The 18273-nt window shown below is 40.3% G+C and overlaps 1 protein-coding gene across 2 annotated transcripts in view; it reads right to left on the bottom strand.

The window, feature by feature from the left end:
* Positions 1–6273: 6273 nt before the first annotated feature.
* Positions 6274–18273, bottom strand: part of LOC139301028 (poly [ADP-ribose] polymerase tankyrase-1-like) — a 73519-nt gene continuing 61519 nt past the window's right edge. Inside the window, exons 17-29 of one of the 2 annotated variants that reach the window (XM_070924276.1) lie at positions 17765–17984; positions 15972–16081; positions 14601–14789; positions 13973–14053; positions 13293–13494; positions 13058–13137; positions 10676–10796; positions 9908–10005; positions 8665–8739; positions 8368–8473; positions 7109–7295; positions 6741–6897; positions 6274–6360 (exon numbers count right to left, since the gene is read on the bottom strand). In XM_070924276.1, the coding sequence (XP_070780377.1) occupies positions 6274–6360; positions 6741–6897; positions 7109–7295; positions 8368–8473; positions 8665–8739; positions 9908–10005; positions 10676–10796; positions 13058–13137; positions 13293–13494; positions 13973–14053; positions 14601–14789; positions 15972–16081; positions 17765–17984 (1713 nt within the window). The remainder of the gene's footprint in view (positions 6361–6740; positions 6898–7108; positions 7296–8367; positions 8474–8664; positions 8740–9907; positions 10006–10675; positions 10797–13057; positions 13138–13292; positions 13495–13972; positions 14054–14600; positions 14790–15971; positions 16082–17764; positions 17985–18273) is intronic. The other variant, XM_070924277.1, reaches the window with a different exon arrangement.

Here is an 18273-nt window from a genome sequence, read left to right as displayed (position 1 = left end):
AGGGAGGAGATGAGGAGTTTGTGTCAACAACTGTGAGTTTCATACGATAACTACCATTGTAGCAACACGTGCAGTAGGAAATGGATATCAACCACTTTGCCTTCATGAAGAAAAGGAGAATTGACTTCAGCGTCAAATAACGTGAGTCAAACATATACCCTCTCGGTCTCTTTTTGCTCGCTACTGTTGGTGCTTAGCTAGCTTAAATGTTCCGTGTCTGTGTAGTTGTTATAGAGTATATATATATTGTTGTGTGCCTTGTTTGCCTGGACCCTGAAGCTGTTAATGTTATTGCTGTTTGTCTACACAGACACACGAGGACAGAGCCCACAGGAACTTTGAATAATCTCTTCACTTTGCATTTATTCGTTGATTGATTGTGAGTGTTTGGTAGCTGCTCGTGTTTAGATGTGAAGATGAGCTGCATAGTGTGCAATGAGTTTAAATAAGTAACCTGTAGACCTTATTGGCTACTTTTGGATGCCAAGCACATGCATAAAAAGAGGTCTGGAGGTATACATTCATTGATAGTGTGGTATGTTTGTGGTATCTATCTTGATATCTACTTCACAGCTTTATATTGGTAGTAGTGTATATATTCTTGTATGGTGGATAAGAGATGTGTGAATGTAAATGTGATGCTGTGGTTTAGTAATTTAAAGTGCTACTTAAGTTTAAAATAATTGATGTCTCGTAGCCTATCGCAGATGTGTGTAGAGGCTAATGATTTGCTGTCATTATCAATCTAACCTCCAGTATTGAAATTGAAGTGGAATTAAAGTGGATTTTTAAATTTGAATTGCGTCTTGATTTGATCATATTTTTGAATGAAAAAGAAATGGTAATTGAGCTGTGGAAATGAGTAGTGGTATGGCAAAATCTCTACTAAAATGTTTTTTCATGTGAGCAGTGCTGTGAGTTTTGATGGCATAGAGTCTCTGCTTACAGCGTTATAAGTGGTGCGTTTATTGTCCATTGTGATTCAAAGGTATTTGAAGCTTTCAACCTGCCTCACCACTGATGGAAATGGGGCTCAGGAAAGTGTAGTGTGTGTTGGGGATGCAGATGACCAGTTCCTTTTGTCTTATTAACATTCAGCTGTAGACAGTTACTGTTACACCACTGTATGAAATGAGAGAGTGTTGATAAGAGTTACTGTCATCATATGGGCTAGTGCAGCCATTAGCATTAGCATGGGTGTGGAGGAAGGGGCGGAGGACACAGCCTTGTGGAGCTCCAGTGTTGGTTGGAGATGTTGCTGTGCTGACCCTTCCAGTCTGCGATCTGTCACTGAGGAAGTTGTGTATCTGGTGGATGAGGAGTGGGGTGGCGTTGAGATGCTGGTCATTGCGATCACTGCGATGATGGCAGGATTCTCCCACCCAGTGTTCAAGGTAGTTTTCAATTTGATTCTTATTTTAGCAGTAATCATGCGTGTTCATGAAAAGATACAATTGTTCTTTTTTAAATTTGTCATATATCATGTGCATACAAATGCAGAATTAAATTTCTAGTAGTTCTTACACCACAAAACAATGGTACTACAAACTGTTTTTTGTTTGGTAAAGTCACAGTGTCCTACTGTACACCTTTTGCATTTAGATAACCTGTCAGACTTTGCTTCCCAACAAATTCTTCACTGCTAAAATGAGTGCTTATTTGGGTGAAATATACCGGCCCAGCTGGCTCCAGTCTGGCCCCTGTGGTTTCAATATGCCAGAACCTCCGGTGGTTAGATGGATTACCAAAAGGGTTTATTGGCTCTCTTTATCTGTGGGGGTATTGATGATTTTGCTTTTTCTCCCTATCTTGATTTACCATCCAGATGAGTGTTTGGGTTGATGAATTGCAGTGTTTCTTTCTGTTGTTGGATAGGCTGAAGCACCAAACGATTTTACCCTCATGGCCATTCATCTCCTAGCAAACATGGAAAATCAATTGAACAGTACAGGAAACAGGATGAACTGGAGTTTTTAGACAGTTAACTGCCTTCCTTATCTCAGACAAGAAGATAAATGTCCTTTAGTGAGATGAACCCTCTTGGTCTGCCAGATCTCACTGTGTCTGGATTACATTCGGCACTAGATACCAAGAGATGCTTATAGTTGTTGATTACCTTGTTCTGATGAAAGTACATTCATCAAAACGGGTTGTAGTTTGACAGTGGAAGGAAGAGTTTCATGTTCAGTACTTGTTGAAACTGTTTGAGTGGCTTTGATTGAACTTTGAGGTCATTTTGTAGGCTGTGGTTTGTGGTGCAGTTGAATTGTATTGTGTTTCTGATATTTTGCATTGAGGGCTTATATATATTGCTCTGGACTATATATATATATATATATATATATATATAGACCTGAAAATTGCTTCGTGGATTGACAAAATTGACTTGAGGTAAATTAACAAAAAAATACTGAAGGCAAGATGAATTAAAAAGTACATCGTGTTTAGTAACCACATGGTGCCAGTAAACTGAAATAAGACACAAAAAAACCCTTTAAGTTCTTTTTATTAAGGATTTTCTTCTGTACAAGAGTGAGGAGTTTCTCTGTTCCACATGTTGGCTGGTCAGCAGCTCTGTACAACCGTCTGTACAACAGGAGGTCAAACATTACTGATGAGGAAATGTGTTAATTGAAGTGGTGGCTTTTGCTAGAAGGCAGGTCAGAAGGTGAGGCATGGATTGATTGAACACACACACATACGTGCGCGCCCACACACACCCCCCTCAAAACTATTTACAAGATGGTTGACTGGCCCTCTAGACAGACCAGCAAAAACACAATTCAGATAGTTATCACATAAAAAAGTCTTTGAAAAGTCTTTCAAAGGGGGAAAAAAGCAACTCAAAATAAACTCAAAATCATCCATAAAAGAGCCATTAAAAGGCCCATCTGGAGTTAGTTTATTTACAGACTGATTTAAAACAAAGCCCACGGCTCTCTGCTAATAAATCATACAGTGCCGTTGACCTTAATGAGGTCAACACCATAAACTCCACCTGCTCTGTATGCAGAGAGAGCCGGCAGTGACGCTGCCACTTTATCTGAAACCTTTCTCCTAGTGCTGACTCTGATCAGCAACAGTCAACACTTATCAACACAGAAGGTGTTAAAAAAACAAACAAAGAGGAAAAGCTACGAAAACCGACTTTACACTCGCTTTGTTAGTCATTTACCTGTTTAAAAATGGAATCCAAGCTTCATAAAGTGAGATAAGGGCATTTTCATAAATGCTTTTGTGAAATTATCTAAAATAACTGACTTTGTGAGGATAAACAATAATTTGATGGACATTATGTGTGTAAGAGAAAGGTCTCATAATTTCAGTCATATCTTAAAAACGAACAAACAAAAAAACATAGGGCCATATACTGAGTTAATTGTGTCTCAGTGCTGTAACTGTTTTTGTTTCCCTTTGAAAATATTTTCCCATTACAATTTAATTTCAAGCAGATTAGTTTTTCTCATTTTTATTTGAGTCATCAGTTGTTGTTCCACGTACTTACTTATTGCATTTAATTCATTTCCTTTTCCCTGCAACGAATCACTTTGTAATTTGCTGAAATGTGATGCTACTCAAATAATTTCTCATTCATTGTTATTGGGATGAACTATTGAAATCAAATGTGTGTGCTGCAGAGTGGAGGGAAAAAAATTCTGATGTGAAAACTTCACGGCTGGAAAATAGTCTGACAAAAAGGCTTTAGTGTAATAGTCTCAGGGGCGGCTATTTTAACCTGCCAATGAAAACATTAAGATTTTAGGCTCAGTTAACACTTAACACGGATTTAATGTGTGATTGCAGTTTCCTCAGACCAACATCATCTTCACTTTGAAAGTGCAAATCAGCTGAAATCTGAGTTTGACTGGCAGAAACTGTAATAATAAAGTCAGGATAAAAAAATAAATCAGATATAAGAACAGCTTTGTCAAATTGAAACTGCCCGTCCCTAACTGATAAAAATCTTTTTTTTTGTAATAGACATAAACCAGCCATCTGTCTTTTGCTGCTGCATGTGAGTTTCCAAGTGATTTCAAGGCAATTTATTCATTCTCAAAAACTTTTAAGGCCATTTGCCTCTCCATTCCGAGGAAGGTTTCAAGGAATTTCTTTCAGCACTGCTTAACATGACCTGACACTATCGACATGAAAGAAACAAAACTTGTGTGTGGCCCCGTGTGGTGTACAGTGTCATTAATTAAAAACAATACTCATAAATAAACTATCAACAGAAGAACATGGTCAGTATAGTAAAAAAAAGAAAAGAAAAAAGAAACCGTTCAAGCTTACAGTACGTAGTTTGTTGTTAGTGTGTCACTATGAATGGTTAATACAAACAGATGTGTGATCGCTCAGCTTTATGTACAACATATCCATCATCCTTTTCGTCATCATCAACCTCAGTAAACCTGCAGATTTCTGGTTATATAAATATCTTCCTGAAGCCTGTGACCAGCCCGCTGAATGGCTTGCTAAGATACAGTGACCAGGCTCACTTTTCACATTTGCTTATAATGCTTGAGGAGTGTAAACTCAGAGTATAAAGACAACCTAGAAATTATGGAAAAAGAAAACTAAAATGGAATATACCTCCAACAAACACAAATAAACAGTTCTGTGTAAAAATGAGTCCCGACATAAATGCCTTCCTGATATACAGTATATTTGTACCCAACAACTCAATACTGTACGCCAGCAACTCCTCGGTTGCACCACTAGGGGGCATCAACAGTTACAAGTTGAGAGGAAAGGGGGGAAGAAGGCAGCAGGTTCATGTAAACAACAACACAGGGGGAATGTGGGTCCCTCTGAGAGATTAAAACACAAAACAAAAATATGCTCCAGATGTACATGAGAGACACAGGTTAAGCTGCACGTGACAAGATCAGGATTAATCACGACGTGGGGCTTCAGAGACAATAACATCCCATATTTTTCCCAATCAAAGTCAAACTTTTGTCCCTAAATTATTTCTTGTGTTGGTAACTTCTCACACCAAAGGCGGCGATGTAACTAAGCTTTACAACATCAGAAAGCAAGCACTCTGACTTAATGTTTTTATCTTTGTATCTGTCTTTTCGACATAAAAGATCACACACTGGCTAGGTCAGTAAACAGTGCTTGCTGTGTGCAGTTTAGTGACATCACCTGACAAGATTTCTCAGTATTGTTTTATCGAGACGTTGAGTTGCCACGTGCAGCTTTGAGTGAACTGTAATACAAATGAAGAGGGAAAGTATGAGTCAAGTTTGGGTGCAGTGTGTGTGTGTGTGTTTGTAAATACAGAGCAACAGTCTGCTCTCTTATGGTCAATTATGGACCAACCACCATGTTTGACTGTCAGAGCCAATGTGGAAGTTGTTTAAGATGTAGTTCCGATAATGACCGTTAGATACTGAGTCCGAAACACAGGATTACATTGAATTGGAAAACGGTGGTCCCGGTCTGGGGTGTGGTGGACAGTCTGTAGCAGCAGTGTATTGTGGTCGTCTGTTGTTTTCTGCTTATTGACTTCTGGGTGTTTGTCCGCTGTAATCTGTTTTACTACTCCCTGCTCACACTTGTTTCATCATTTCTTCTTTGTTTGCAGCAGAAAAGATGTGAGAGAACACAGAAAGCTGTGTCTTGTTTACACGAGCTTCATTGGTGAAAATGTGACAAGCTGTAACATAAAATGCACTGGATTTCTGTTCTCTCAGCACGACAATTGCTGTTTCTGGAAGTGGCCTCGGGGTGTTGTTTTGTTGCTGTGGATGATGCACAAAGCCGAAAGAGGACACGATATCAAAACAACACATTAAAAATGGGGGGTAGAATACATGAGCAGTGCATAGGCGCAAAATCAGGGATGTTTGTTCTGTTTTGGACTGTGTCCTGTTCTAATTGCTTTCGTAATTGTTTCAGCCAGAGGCCTGCACATTTAAAAATTAGCTCACTGGTACACTTCCAGAAGTGTTGATCAAACGATTTTCTTTTTCTCCTGCAAAATTAGACCCAATTAATTAAAGAAGCTGATGGATTTCTGCTCTCTGTTGCTTTGTATTGTACCCCGAAACTAAAAGACACTGCCTCCTCAGCCTCCTCATCCTCCTCTTCCTCTTCTGTTTAGACACATCCACGTCTCGTTCCCAAGGGCCATCTGACGACTGCCAGGACGACACTTTACCTGACCCACCTCAAGTTCAGCTGTGGAGACTTTCATTTTGGGTCTGAGGTTTGAAACAGCTTCTAGAGTTCAGTTCTAGTCCTCTTAGAGAGTGTCTCTAGTCCGTTTTAGGACTTCTGCTCTGGGGTTGCTGCAGGCGTGGCCAGACTCTCAGGCTTCACAATCTGGTAGGTGATCAGGTATTCTGGGTAAGCCTGTGGACAAAGAACACATCATATCAAAGTAAAACTAAATATTAGGTCTAGTGCTGAAGGCATACAAACGCATATTAATAGAACAGAAAATAAATGAATGAGGATTAGCCTTTAAGTCATTTCTTTAAATGTGAGGATTTGCTGCATTCTGTTTTATATCCTTTTAAATTGAATATCTTTTGGATTTGAAGATGTTTGAAATTGTGAGGCATTTGTAAATATTTTCTGAAATATTTATAGATAAAATCAAAAAATCCACAGATTCATTGATAATGAAAATAACTGGCATAACTCTACTTATTTCATACAATTATGTAACAAAGGTGTTTTGCACACATGAACAGACATAAACAAATGTGTGTGTGTGTTTGTGTACCAACCTGCTCCCCTCTGTAGATGACGTACTCTGCATACGCCAGTCCGTTGACGCTGGGTCGTCCTATGACAGAGTGGTGTCCGGGGGGGGCGTGGGCCATTTTCATCGCACTGAACTGAAGAAACGACTTACCCAGCGTCACCCTGCAGAACAGCATCTGCCTGAAATACAAACACACAGAATGATGCTGTCAACGGTGAGGTCACATAAATGGACATATGCAGTCTGTATCAGATGTCACACTCAATCATTTGTTTGTTTAATTCATACATGATAGTAATAATATGTTACAGTAAGTTTTAGTTTTTTTTTAGTTTCAGTTAAGTTTCCCTTTGCTATATACATTTGATCTAAAGTAATAAGAGGTCTGACCTGTGGCACACGTAGCAGGAGCGGTCTTTGTGGGTGGGACATCCTGTGCCTCCACCAATCCCATACACGTACTGGTTGCTCTTGGAGGAGTTCTCAGCAAAATAGATCCCGGCGCCAAACATGCCGCCGATGTAGGCATGTCGCTCATCAAAGCCCTTATGGATGATGGCATTGATGAAGGGAGAACCTGGCAGGAGACATTTTCAAAAGGGAGAAAGGACACATTCATATTAAGTCCATGCAATAGACTCTGTCTGCAGACCTCCACTGTGGAGACAGGGACACTTCCTGTGTGGACATGTCTCCTTTATGGGAACCTGCTTGAAAACAGTATTATATCCTTTTCTGGAGCCCCAAATGGAAGTAGCTAACAATACTAATTTAAAGAGTTGTCATAAAAACATAGTGTCTCTGATGTCAAGTCTATATTTACCATCCGCTGCAATTAGTGCACCTCCGCTTTTATAAACAGCCCAAACAGCTGTCTTGTCGAGACAGTGAATCACAAACAAATAAAGCACAAAGTATAAAGAATGCAGACAAGGTAGAGAGATCCAGATACTGTTTGACTAAGTGTTGTCCTGGGAAATCCGTGATCTAAGGCTCTTAGAACATAGTATGATCGTTGGTGCCAGACGCACCGTTTCAGGCATCACAGAAGCCAGATGACTTCCTGGGATTTTCTACTCTACAGTGTTTAAAGAAACAGAACACGACTGCAGTCCTGACTGGGCCTTGTGGTTGAAAGGGGGACGTGGAAGATTAATGAGATTCATTCAAGCTTACGGTCAGGCTGCAAGAATGAAAACATTGCAGTACAAAACGGAGTTCATCTCCGAGCACACGAATGGTTGAACCTTGATGCAGAAGATCAAGCTGCGTTTACTTCTGACAACTAAGAGGAAGTGACTGAAGCTACAGAAAGGCAATGAAGAGGGAAACACATTCAAGTCTAGTGCATCTTGGAAACAAGATGTGTCTTGATATGTGTATACAGTCAAACAGCCAGGTTTAGCAGCAAAACAAAGAGTTATATATGACTTTGCCAAACTTTTCTGAATTTATACATTGCCTCTTTCAACAATGTCATGCGATTGCATTTTTACTAAAACTAACCCTACCAGTCACAAAAAGTGACATAAAAATGAAGTGACAGTAAAGCAACAAGAACTGCTGAAAAACTTAATATAATTAAAGATTATTATGATTATTACAATGAGGAAAGCCACCCTGCTGAACTATATCACTTGTTAATTTACCGTGAAAGAGCATTCGCTCGTTGTGATGGTTGTGATTCTCATCTGCAATTTCCTTTTGTCTGTGTGCGTATCTTTCCCGTAGCTTCTTATTCACCACCTTCTGAATCTGCAGAGTCAGAGGAACAGAGGGCGATGAAGAGAGAAAGGTATGTGTCACTTGTGCTGTGAATTAAGAATTTAAATGTATTTGCAAAAGACAAACGCCACATTTAAACTTGACTGTAAGTTAATTAAATTCAAATGCCTCGTTTGTGATCATCAAGAGAGAAAACTGGTCTGTGTGTGTTCAGTACACACCTTAATGATGTTGTACCGGCTGAAGACTCCACCTGCATTGCCTCCATCGCGGTGTTCTCTGATGGTGCTCTGTAGCTGAGGAGGATACAAACAGACAGAAGACAATCAAAATGAGACACATATGCAAAGCTTTTGACACTTGGGAAATGTGTGGGATAAAACATGCTAATGAAATGCAGTTTCCACATATGTAAATGTGAATAGCGTAAGGTGTGATTCATACAGCTCTCTGGACAGCATTAGCACAATGAGACCTAATGAGTCATTTTTTACCTCGGCAGCCCAGGTGTGTTTTCGTATTCAGAAAAGCAAGTGATTTCCTATTAACCTCCATTAACAATTAAAAGATTATCTGTTGTATTTTCTGTTAACTGACATTGTTTATTTAGTTCTGTAGATTGATATCTGGTGTTTCAGCTGTTACTGACTTGTGGACAAAGACATACACTCAGTTGCCAGTTTATTAGGTATTAGTTTAAACTAATGCAGTCTAATACAGCAGTCTACAATAAATCCTCCCTTCATGGAGGGATTGTTGTATTAGACTGCATTAGTTTTGGTTAGGTGTGCCTAATAAACGGTGAGACGGTGTGGCATCAGCAGTGAAGAAGACAGAACTGAGCACAAGAAGAACATAAAGTAAAATAGTACAGAAGCTGCAACTGCTGGATTTACAAAATGATGGTGATTTTATCATCCTAATGACTGAACTTACTAATAACTATAAAATACTGGTGTGGACATGCAGAGGGACTTGAGCTACGTTTTCTAGTGTTAGAAACCGTCTACAGAGACCTCATGTCAGTCATTTTTCAACTTCTCAAGTAAAAATTACAGTTTAAATTACCCGTTAAATTTCTGTTAACATCTGACGGTCCTCATTAATTTTAAACCCATTCAGACTGATATCTGCTGTCTCTTTGAGTTACTGCTTTCATTTACAAGAGCAATATAGTCAGTGGAGCAGTTCCACTGATATGGAGTCTCTTGTCGTGTTACTGTACTGTGGTGACACTGTGTGCTGTGTCCTCTGCCAGGTGGCTGAAATTACTCATGATGGACATGCACACATTTAAAATTAAAAACCCACCTAGAGAAATCATTCAATTATTTGACCAAACTGCTATACAGTCATGCAAGCAGTGAGGTAAAAAATAACCACTATCAACCTAAGTGTGTGTAGCGTTTCTCTGTTTCTGTGTAAATAAAGTTAGATGTGTGGATAAAACGTATGTTTGCGTACTTCCTCCTCCACAGACTGGAACTCCTTGTCGTCTGGTGCCAGATCGATCAGCACGGTGCCCTGGCTGGAGCAGTGGAACGTCAGGTATGGGTTTGCACCTACAAACACACATTTTGAAAATGCATCAAACAAAGAATAAATGATGATGATGGTATCTGGCCTACATGTCATGTATTCCAATTTCTGATCATAGTAAAACCACCTCTGTGTCTGTTTGATGGCTTTGTTACAGAAGCATGTTAACACTTTTAAGGCCTAATCAGCTATTTTTTTTATCATAAATTACATATGACATAATTCACACATATAACCCGAGAGTGTGGTGTGTATATATGTAAAATAAGTATTTTGAGTGTGTCTCAGCTGATCCGAGGCAGGTTTACAAGATAGGACAACTTTACACTATCAGGATAACTTGCTTGATTGTGTTGAAGACACATCAATCATGATGTGTTTTAACATTTCCAGTGTTATTTATTTATTTTTGCCTTTAATCAATAGTGACAGACGAGAGAGAGGGGACGACATGCAGCAAAGGGCCTGGGCTGCTGTGGTAAGGAGTCAGCTTTTGGATATGGGACGCCTGCTCTACCAGGTGAGCTACAGGGCACCCCTAGTGTTGTTTATTTTAAGATTGAATATCAATTTAATTTCAATACAATAAATACATTACACGTTGACATTATCTGAAATAGTTTTAGTTTTGTTTGTTTTTTCCCGGGAACAGTGTGTACCCTCATTTAAGCGTGTGTGTGTGTGTTTCCTGACCTTGCTGGCCTCCCAGCAGCCTCTCGATGCCCTTGATGAGTTTGTGTCTGTGACCGTAAGCGTTGATGCCGATCTCTTTCAGCTCCTCGTGACCCATGTCTGCCAGCACATCCAGCGAAATCTGCCCGGAAACGACAAAGAAGTCATGTCAGTCTTGTTCATGGTTGTGTCTGCTGTAAATTGCCAGGAAAATTACATTTTATTTTTATTTTAGACTATTCTAGCAATACTTCTAATTATACATCTGTCAACTAAATCAAATGTTGTTTTTCTGTATTTAACTGTAAAACTCTGCACAAACAAACAAAAAAAAACATTACAGTTCAGTGGTAACACCAGTAGGTCATCCTACAACTGATCATCAAAATTGCCAACAAACAATAATGAGTTCAGTGATCTAAGACATGTTGCAGAGACAATAGGTCTGACAAATATTCATGAGAGAAAGACAGAAGCGGCATGAAGAAAAGGTCAGCCATTGATATGCAAATTGATGATGGTGAAGTTTGCAAGTTTGTTCAGGGAGAGCAGAGATGAGATTCATGCTGGAGGCAGACAGAACTCCACTTTTCAAACGGTAACCTTTATCTACTTTCCTCTGTGCTGCTGTGATCACCACTACAGGTGTAAATCATCTTAGCCTAAAAACTCTGCTGGGAGTTTACTGATACAAGCACCAGGCAGAAATAAGCAAAACACAAACTGGAAATTTGTCTGGAACCAAAAGTTAATACAAAAAATGCCTGATTCAATTCAGAAATCACCGCATAGAGATGAAAACTTTAGCTTTTTTACTTCTGCAGAAACCTGTATGATCCCTCTAACAATAGTTTGTCACACCCAATTTGATGTAATCATCTAAAACTAATAAAAGACACACATCACCACTGGCTGAAGCTTCAAGCTGCCATCTTAAAATTTCATCACAGTGATATGAAAAAGCAGCATCAGAGCATAAACTGTTTCATCAAACAAAGGTTTTCTACCAATCCTCCTCTACACAACAACAAACAAGTGAGCAGGGAGGCTTTACACAATTGATAAGAGTTATTAATCATTACAGCTAAAATAAGTTGTGTTCTTTGGTTCAACTTTTAACACAATATTGTAATTTCCACGTAAAAGTATTTTTTTTTTTTAACAATCATTTCTATTAAATAGACGGAAATCAGTTGAACTAATGTCTATTTCTTTGTTATAACTCCTTGTTTGTGTTCTTCTGAAATAAAAATGTACTTTTCATTAACATCCAGCTGACTCTCACCTCCATCTCACTCTTCATCTGAATATTCATGATGGCTTGTTTCCCTTTAGGGGGACCAAGAATACATATAATATAATATAACGCACGCACGCACGCACGCACGCACGCACGCACGCACACACACACACACACACACACACACAGCCTTCGACACTTAGCCTTTTGCCCGCTGTCACCTTTCAATTTCACTTTCTATTTCTGTCTGTTTTCTCCTCTTTCCGTCACTCCATCTGTCTCATTTTCTGTCTGTCTCCTTGTCTCTTTCAGATTCTTGTTTTTTCTTCCTTGTCCTCTCACTCCGACCATCTGAATCCTTCTTTTGGTTCTGTTGCTCTATCTCATTCTGTACGTCTCTCCTTTTTTTTTTGTACATTAACGTTTACAAAAGAACAACAATAAAAGTCTACAGCCATGCTAGCAGCTCTGAGAAGCAGCCCTTAGGCATGGTAGTGCTTTGAGCTACATGCTAACACAATGATAATGCTAACATGCTGATGCTAAGCAGGTGCGATGTTCATCTTCTTAGTTTAGCGCGTCACCAAGCTAACATTTGCTAATTAGCACTAAACACAAATTACAGTTGAGGCTGATGGGATATCAGGGATATTAGCTAGCCATAATAAGCTATAGTGTTGGACAAATTCAAATTTTGATGGCGCTAGATAAAAAGTTAAGAAATCAGTTATTACAGCTCTTCCTAAGGGGAACATGGATTTCCAATTTTTATGGCAATCCATCTGTTGTTGAGATATTTCAGTCTGGACCAAAGTGGTGGACCAACAGAACTGCATCCCCTGAGCAACCCTCGCCAGAACTAACTAACAAAACTAACACGAGGAATGTAAAATGTCAATAAATTAGTTCAAAAGAAGTCTGAATGAGTATGTAACCCTGAGAGAAATAAACAACAAGCCTAAAAAGATGATTACAAAGATTTACATTAGAAAATATTACACTCGCAATTTGAATTTTTTTCCTGGTCCATCTTTTCCAACTTTCCCTGTCTCTCTATCCCTCTTGCATCTATGTGCCACCCCAGTTCTTCACACCTTTTGCTGTTCCCTCTCACTTTTGTCTTCTCCCAGACAGACAAAATAAATGTGTGTGTGTGTGTGTACCTGTTCCCTCTGGAAGATGTCTCGGAGGTGCTCCAGCCCTACACTCTTCAAGAACTGGTTGATGGTCATGTCGAGCAGACCTGCAGCGACACAGAGATGTCAACAGGGTTATCAGAAGACTCCCAGCTATTACACATGTTTACATCAACATCTGTGACACCTATGGAGCCATTTTTTTACATTTTCAAAAGAACCAGCCCCTGACTTAAGATGCAACTTGCGTGTTTGTACGTACTTTCTCCTTCCTTCCTGTCAGACCCAGATGCTCCATCTGCTGGTCCGGTGGCCCCGCCCGCTGTGATGTCACTAAGGGGCGTGGTTAGGTTGTCTATGCTGCTGGCTGCAGACAGGCAGGACGGGGATGGAGAGGGAGAGATGACCACGCCCCCTGCAGCACCTGTACTCACCACGTTTGCACTCACCACACTTGCACTCACCTGAGAGAGGAAGAGATAAGTTCTGGTTTAAAAGGGCCAATAAGTCAAATTTTACTGCTAAACTTGACATTTCATAATGACTGACACTTTTTGCAGTGCACACACTTCAGCTTTTATTTGTAACTGTATACGACAGTTCAGCTGCTTTCATCTCTTGCACTTTTATGATTTAACTGCTTTCAGTGCTTACATGTAAACAGACAATAGCCTATGAAACTTTGGAATGCTTTCAATCATCACACTTCAACTGATTTCAGCTCTTTTAAGTTCTTAAACTGACAATTCAACTCCTTTCACTGCTTACGCTTCATCTCTCACACTTATTGTGCTTCAGCTTAAACTGAATTGAGCCTTGTAGTTTCCACATATGTTCGCCGTTTCTTCTTCTTATAGCAAACACATAAGGTGGCCACCACAGGATTATGTTTCAGCCGGACGCCCTCTGTCTATACTTGTATGCACGTGTGTGGACGCTCACCACAGTGGCCTGGGGTTTCAAACAGCTTGGCAGGGCATCTGGCGGCATGGCGTCAATCAACAATGCTCTGATGTCGTCAGCCTGCAGCAGAGACATAGAGACAGACAGAATGACAAGATGTAGACAGACATACTTTCAATTTAGAATCAAATCAAATTATTTTTTACAGTCAGCTCTGTTGTTTAATTCTCTTCGCAGAAGCAGTTGGATTATCCACGTTGTTCTTGGGAGTGCCCTACCAGTGCCGAGCTGAGGCTCCATTTGATGGTCAATAAATCACATGACTGCACAGTGTCTACTGTATTAACTTAATGTTGGCAACATCACAAGTGGTGCTTCACTTCCTGTGTCAGCTGGTGACGTGGTAAATACAGTCAAACAACAAAACCTTACTGGGGGGGCTTATTAGGAAGCCTCATTAGGGTGCAAGGAGTTTGGAAGCAACCTTGTTCCACTTTCTAAATGTCGGCAAACTTTCTTCACGGTGCTCCACTGTCATAGTTGACCATAACCAGCCAAATATGTGTTGAAGCTAATGATATTGCCAAATGCTGACTCATAGTGAGGCTCCTAATACGAAGAAATGAGGACGAATGATGTGAAACATTTCCAAGAAAGCCTTTCATACCGTTGCCAAGTCCAGCGGCGTCTGTCCCTCCTGGTTCTTCATGGTGGGATCGGCTCCATGGGCCAATAGCAGAGCACAGAGCTGAGTCCGCCCCTTCTGAGCCGCCTCGTGGAGGGGCGTGAACGCCCACTTGTCCGTGGCGTTGACGCACGTGTTGTACTTGATCAGCAGGGCGGCTATATCCACGTGCTACATAGAGGAGAGGAAGGAGGTGGTGGTGACGGATACAGAGAGAACAAGACAGAAGATGAAAGAGGAGAGATGTAAAGGAAAGCAGAGAGGCAAGATTAGAATGGTAGAAAATGAGAGCAGAACGAAGAGGAGGTGGTGAGAGGAGGAAGAGCATTTAACAAGAGCAAATGTGTGAAGTCTGGAGAATGAGTGCTATAAAAATCGTGATCAGAGAAAATGTAATATGTGGGATCCTCTGGAACAGAAAACGTGTGAATTATTAACTCCATCATGATTCTTGTTTTTCCCCGGCGGTCCTTCTTTCCCTTCTTTTCCCTCATCGTCTTGTCTCCAGCTCTTGTCTTAGCGTCAAACACTATGTAGCTTGTTTCTGAGTACCAGTGGGGGATGCTAAAGTGTAAAGTGTGTGTATGGGAGTGTGTCTGTCTCCAAAACACTGAGCTCATCAAGTTTTCATTCAAACGTGTTTCAAGACTGTTTCAGTAGCAGAATGCTGTCGAGCTATAAGTAAAATGTGACTGAGAGACAAACAAGGAGTCCAGAGGAAGGAAAAGTGCATACATGCACTCCTTCAGTTAACCCAAGTATAATAATAATAATGATTTAAATGATGTTCCTATGATAACCAACAGAATGTAAAATATCTGCAGGACTAGACTAGTTTCAGTCCCCATCAGCACTAAGTAGATGTAAGCTACACATTCAGATTCTGTCGTTTCCCACATGTGATATGGATTTAAAGCCTTAAATAAGAAGTTGTAAATGTCGCCGTAACAGTTAGCTAACTTCATGACATTCACCTCAACACAAATGAGCCAGAATAAGCAGCGTTGGTACAGACGACAACACGACGAGAGCATGGAAAGGAAGTCAAATAATCAATTGAATCTTTCCTTTTTTTTTTTTTTTTTGATTAATCATTTAGTCAATCGAATGTCAGGAAAGTGTTAAAAATGGTTCCCAGAGCCCATCGTGATGTCGTCAAATTGCTTATTTTGTCTAACAAATAGTAGGTATTCAAATTAAAATGATACCATTTATAATTTACAGAAAAACAAGCACCAAATTTGAAATCAATACACAATTGATTATCAGAATCACTAACCAATAAGAGCAGCATCCCTGAACTCCAGTCTGCAGTTCGAGTGAAGCGTGTGTGTGTGTGTGTGTGTGTCTTACCCCGTACGAAGCAGCATTGTGTAAAGGTATCAGCCCTCCTTTGTCCTGTGCATTCACATCGGCTCCATGTTCCAACAGATACTCCGCCACCTCCAAGTTGTTGTAGCCGGCTAGAGAGCGTTGCGGGGGGGTTGTTGGGTTGTACGTTAAACAGAGACGATGGATGAGAGATAATAGAGAAAAAATGTAGTCAGATAATGAGAGAGGAGGAAATAAAGAGAGAAAGAAAGAGAGACATGTCAGCCTACATCAGCTGCAGTGTGACAGCGTATAATCATGTTTTCCTTTTACAAGCGGGTACATGAAGGCAGAGGGTGCGTGGGTGTGTGTCTAAGTGGTCAGATCTATGAAATAAAAAAAATCAGCAGTTTTCAGCAGTTTCTTAACTTTAAAAGTGCCAGTCATGCCACAAAACATTTTCTAATTAAGATATACTTTATCATCGTGCTGAAGCTGTTCTGGTCACGACATTCTCTATAAATACAGAGTCTAAAGGAAGACAAAGACAGCTGCTTCCACACTGCTAGAAAAACATGAAGGAGTTTGAGAGACAGACAGAGACATTTACCTGCAACCCTGACGCCCCGGACACCCTGCTTTATTCTAACCCTGCGTAAGCTGTTAGCAAACTTTTTCAAGCAAACTGTGTCTTTCAAGCTTTGTGTGTGTTTATGTCTGTGAGGTGCTGTAACAGAATGGTGTTATCTCTGAAGCTGATGTTATCTCATGTATTTATACAGACCCTGAATAAATACATGAGTATCTGGGTGTGTGTGTGTCTCTGCTATCTGGATTTTCTTTTGTGTGAGATCCAAGGTCATTACAGTTCAGTACAGCTACTAGAGTTATATTGTTCAATAAAATAGTAAAGTCAGATAATATGGTCTTTTGAGCCATTGATAAATTAGGACATATTTATAAATCTATATTGATATATTGCATATGATATTTGCAGATTTTAATTGAAAACCATTTATGTTTTTAACAGGCCAGTGCTCAAAAACATCCTGATCCTGTCAGTGGGCAGAAACAAAGCCTTAGTCAGGATGACTGAGCATGTCATACTAGTAGAAAACCCATATTTCCTTTAAATATTATTAAATGGGATAAGATGGATAGCACAAAACCAACTGAATTCATCTAAATCTCTAATCAGAGAGATCTGTTCAGGTCCCATTCATAAATCCGTTTACCAAAACTCTGCTTCTTTACAAGGAGATGAGAGCACATCTGGCTGCTTGGATATAACTTGACTATAACTTGACAGGATTTTTCAGGGATGTCATGCCCATCAAAGAACCACATGGCTCTTTAACTATGTCAACAATTACATAAGCTGGTCCGGTGCTGACATTAAAGAGCTCATATTCATTGATGATGATGGCGATACCTTCCCTATGTATTAAAAAAAACAGATAACTCGTCTCAGAAATGGTATCATCAAACATCATTGATACACTGCTAAGTTGTCCCAGCCCGCCTGTCTATGAACAAGGTGTTATTGCCCTCAAGACTTCAGCTGTCTGGATGTGTTTATTGCCTTGTTCTTGGCACTGCACTGAGCCAAACTCCCAGGAGGTCGGCTGTTTCTGAGATGCTGCAGCCGGAGTGATTGGCACCAGCAAAAGTCCAAAGTCGCTTAAATCCTGCAAACTTCAGCCAAACGGAAACTAAAAACCTCTGGCTCTATCCCTCATTTTAGTGTGTCTGCAATGTGTCAGCTTCACCTAATCAGGGAGATGTTTACTTCATTAAAATGTGTGCATTGTTCGGTGTTTCTACAGTCATTTTACCTGCAAGGTGCAGAGGTGTCGAGTTGCGTCCCTGTGTATCCCGACAGTTAATGTTGTCGGGGCTACATAGCTTCTGCACCCTGGCCAGGCAGCCTTTCTTAGCGGCATCCAGCAGCGCGGCATCTCCTCTCAGCAGGTCCTGGATGTCGGTGTCCCCTTCCTTCACCAGGTCCAGGGGCGTGTTCCCGTCTCGGTTCTTCTTGGTGGGGTCTGCTCCGTGCTGGCGAGAGGAGGCCAGAATGGAGGAGAAATGTGTATTCACCATGCACACTAACATCTATCATGTGTTTCCAATCCAAATGCAGAGGTCAACCCATCTTAATAAAGACTACATTTAAAGACCGAATGTTGGTGCAAAACATTAGCTATCAATTGACTTAATTCTAAAAAATATCAGTCCTCAAAGTTCCTTATCGTTTGAATACCAGGGGAAGCATTTCACTTAGACGATGACAAGTGACAACTGAGAAGTGGATGAAGGTAATTCACCGGAGAGAAGAAGAGAGGGA

Source organism: Enoplosus armatus, chromosome 18 (assembly GCF_043641665.1).
Source record: "Enoplosus armatus isolate fEnoArm2 chromosome 18, fEnoArm2.hap1, whole genome shotgun sequence".
NCBI lineage: Eukaryota > Metazoa > Chordata > Actinopteri > Centrarchiformes > Enoplosidae > Enoplosus > Enoplosus armatus.
This window is presented reverse-complemented; position numbering and strand designations above follow the sequence as displayed.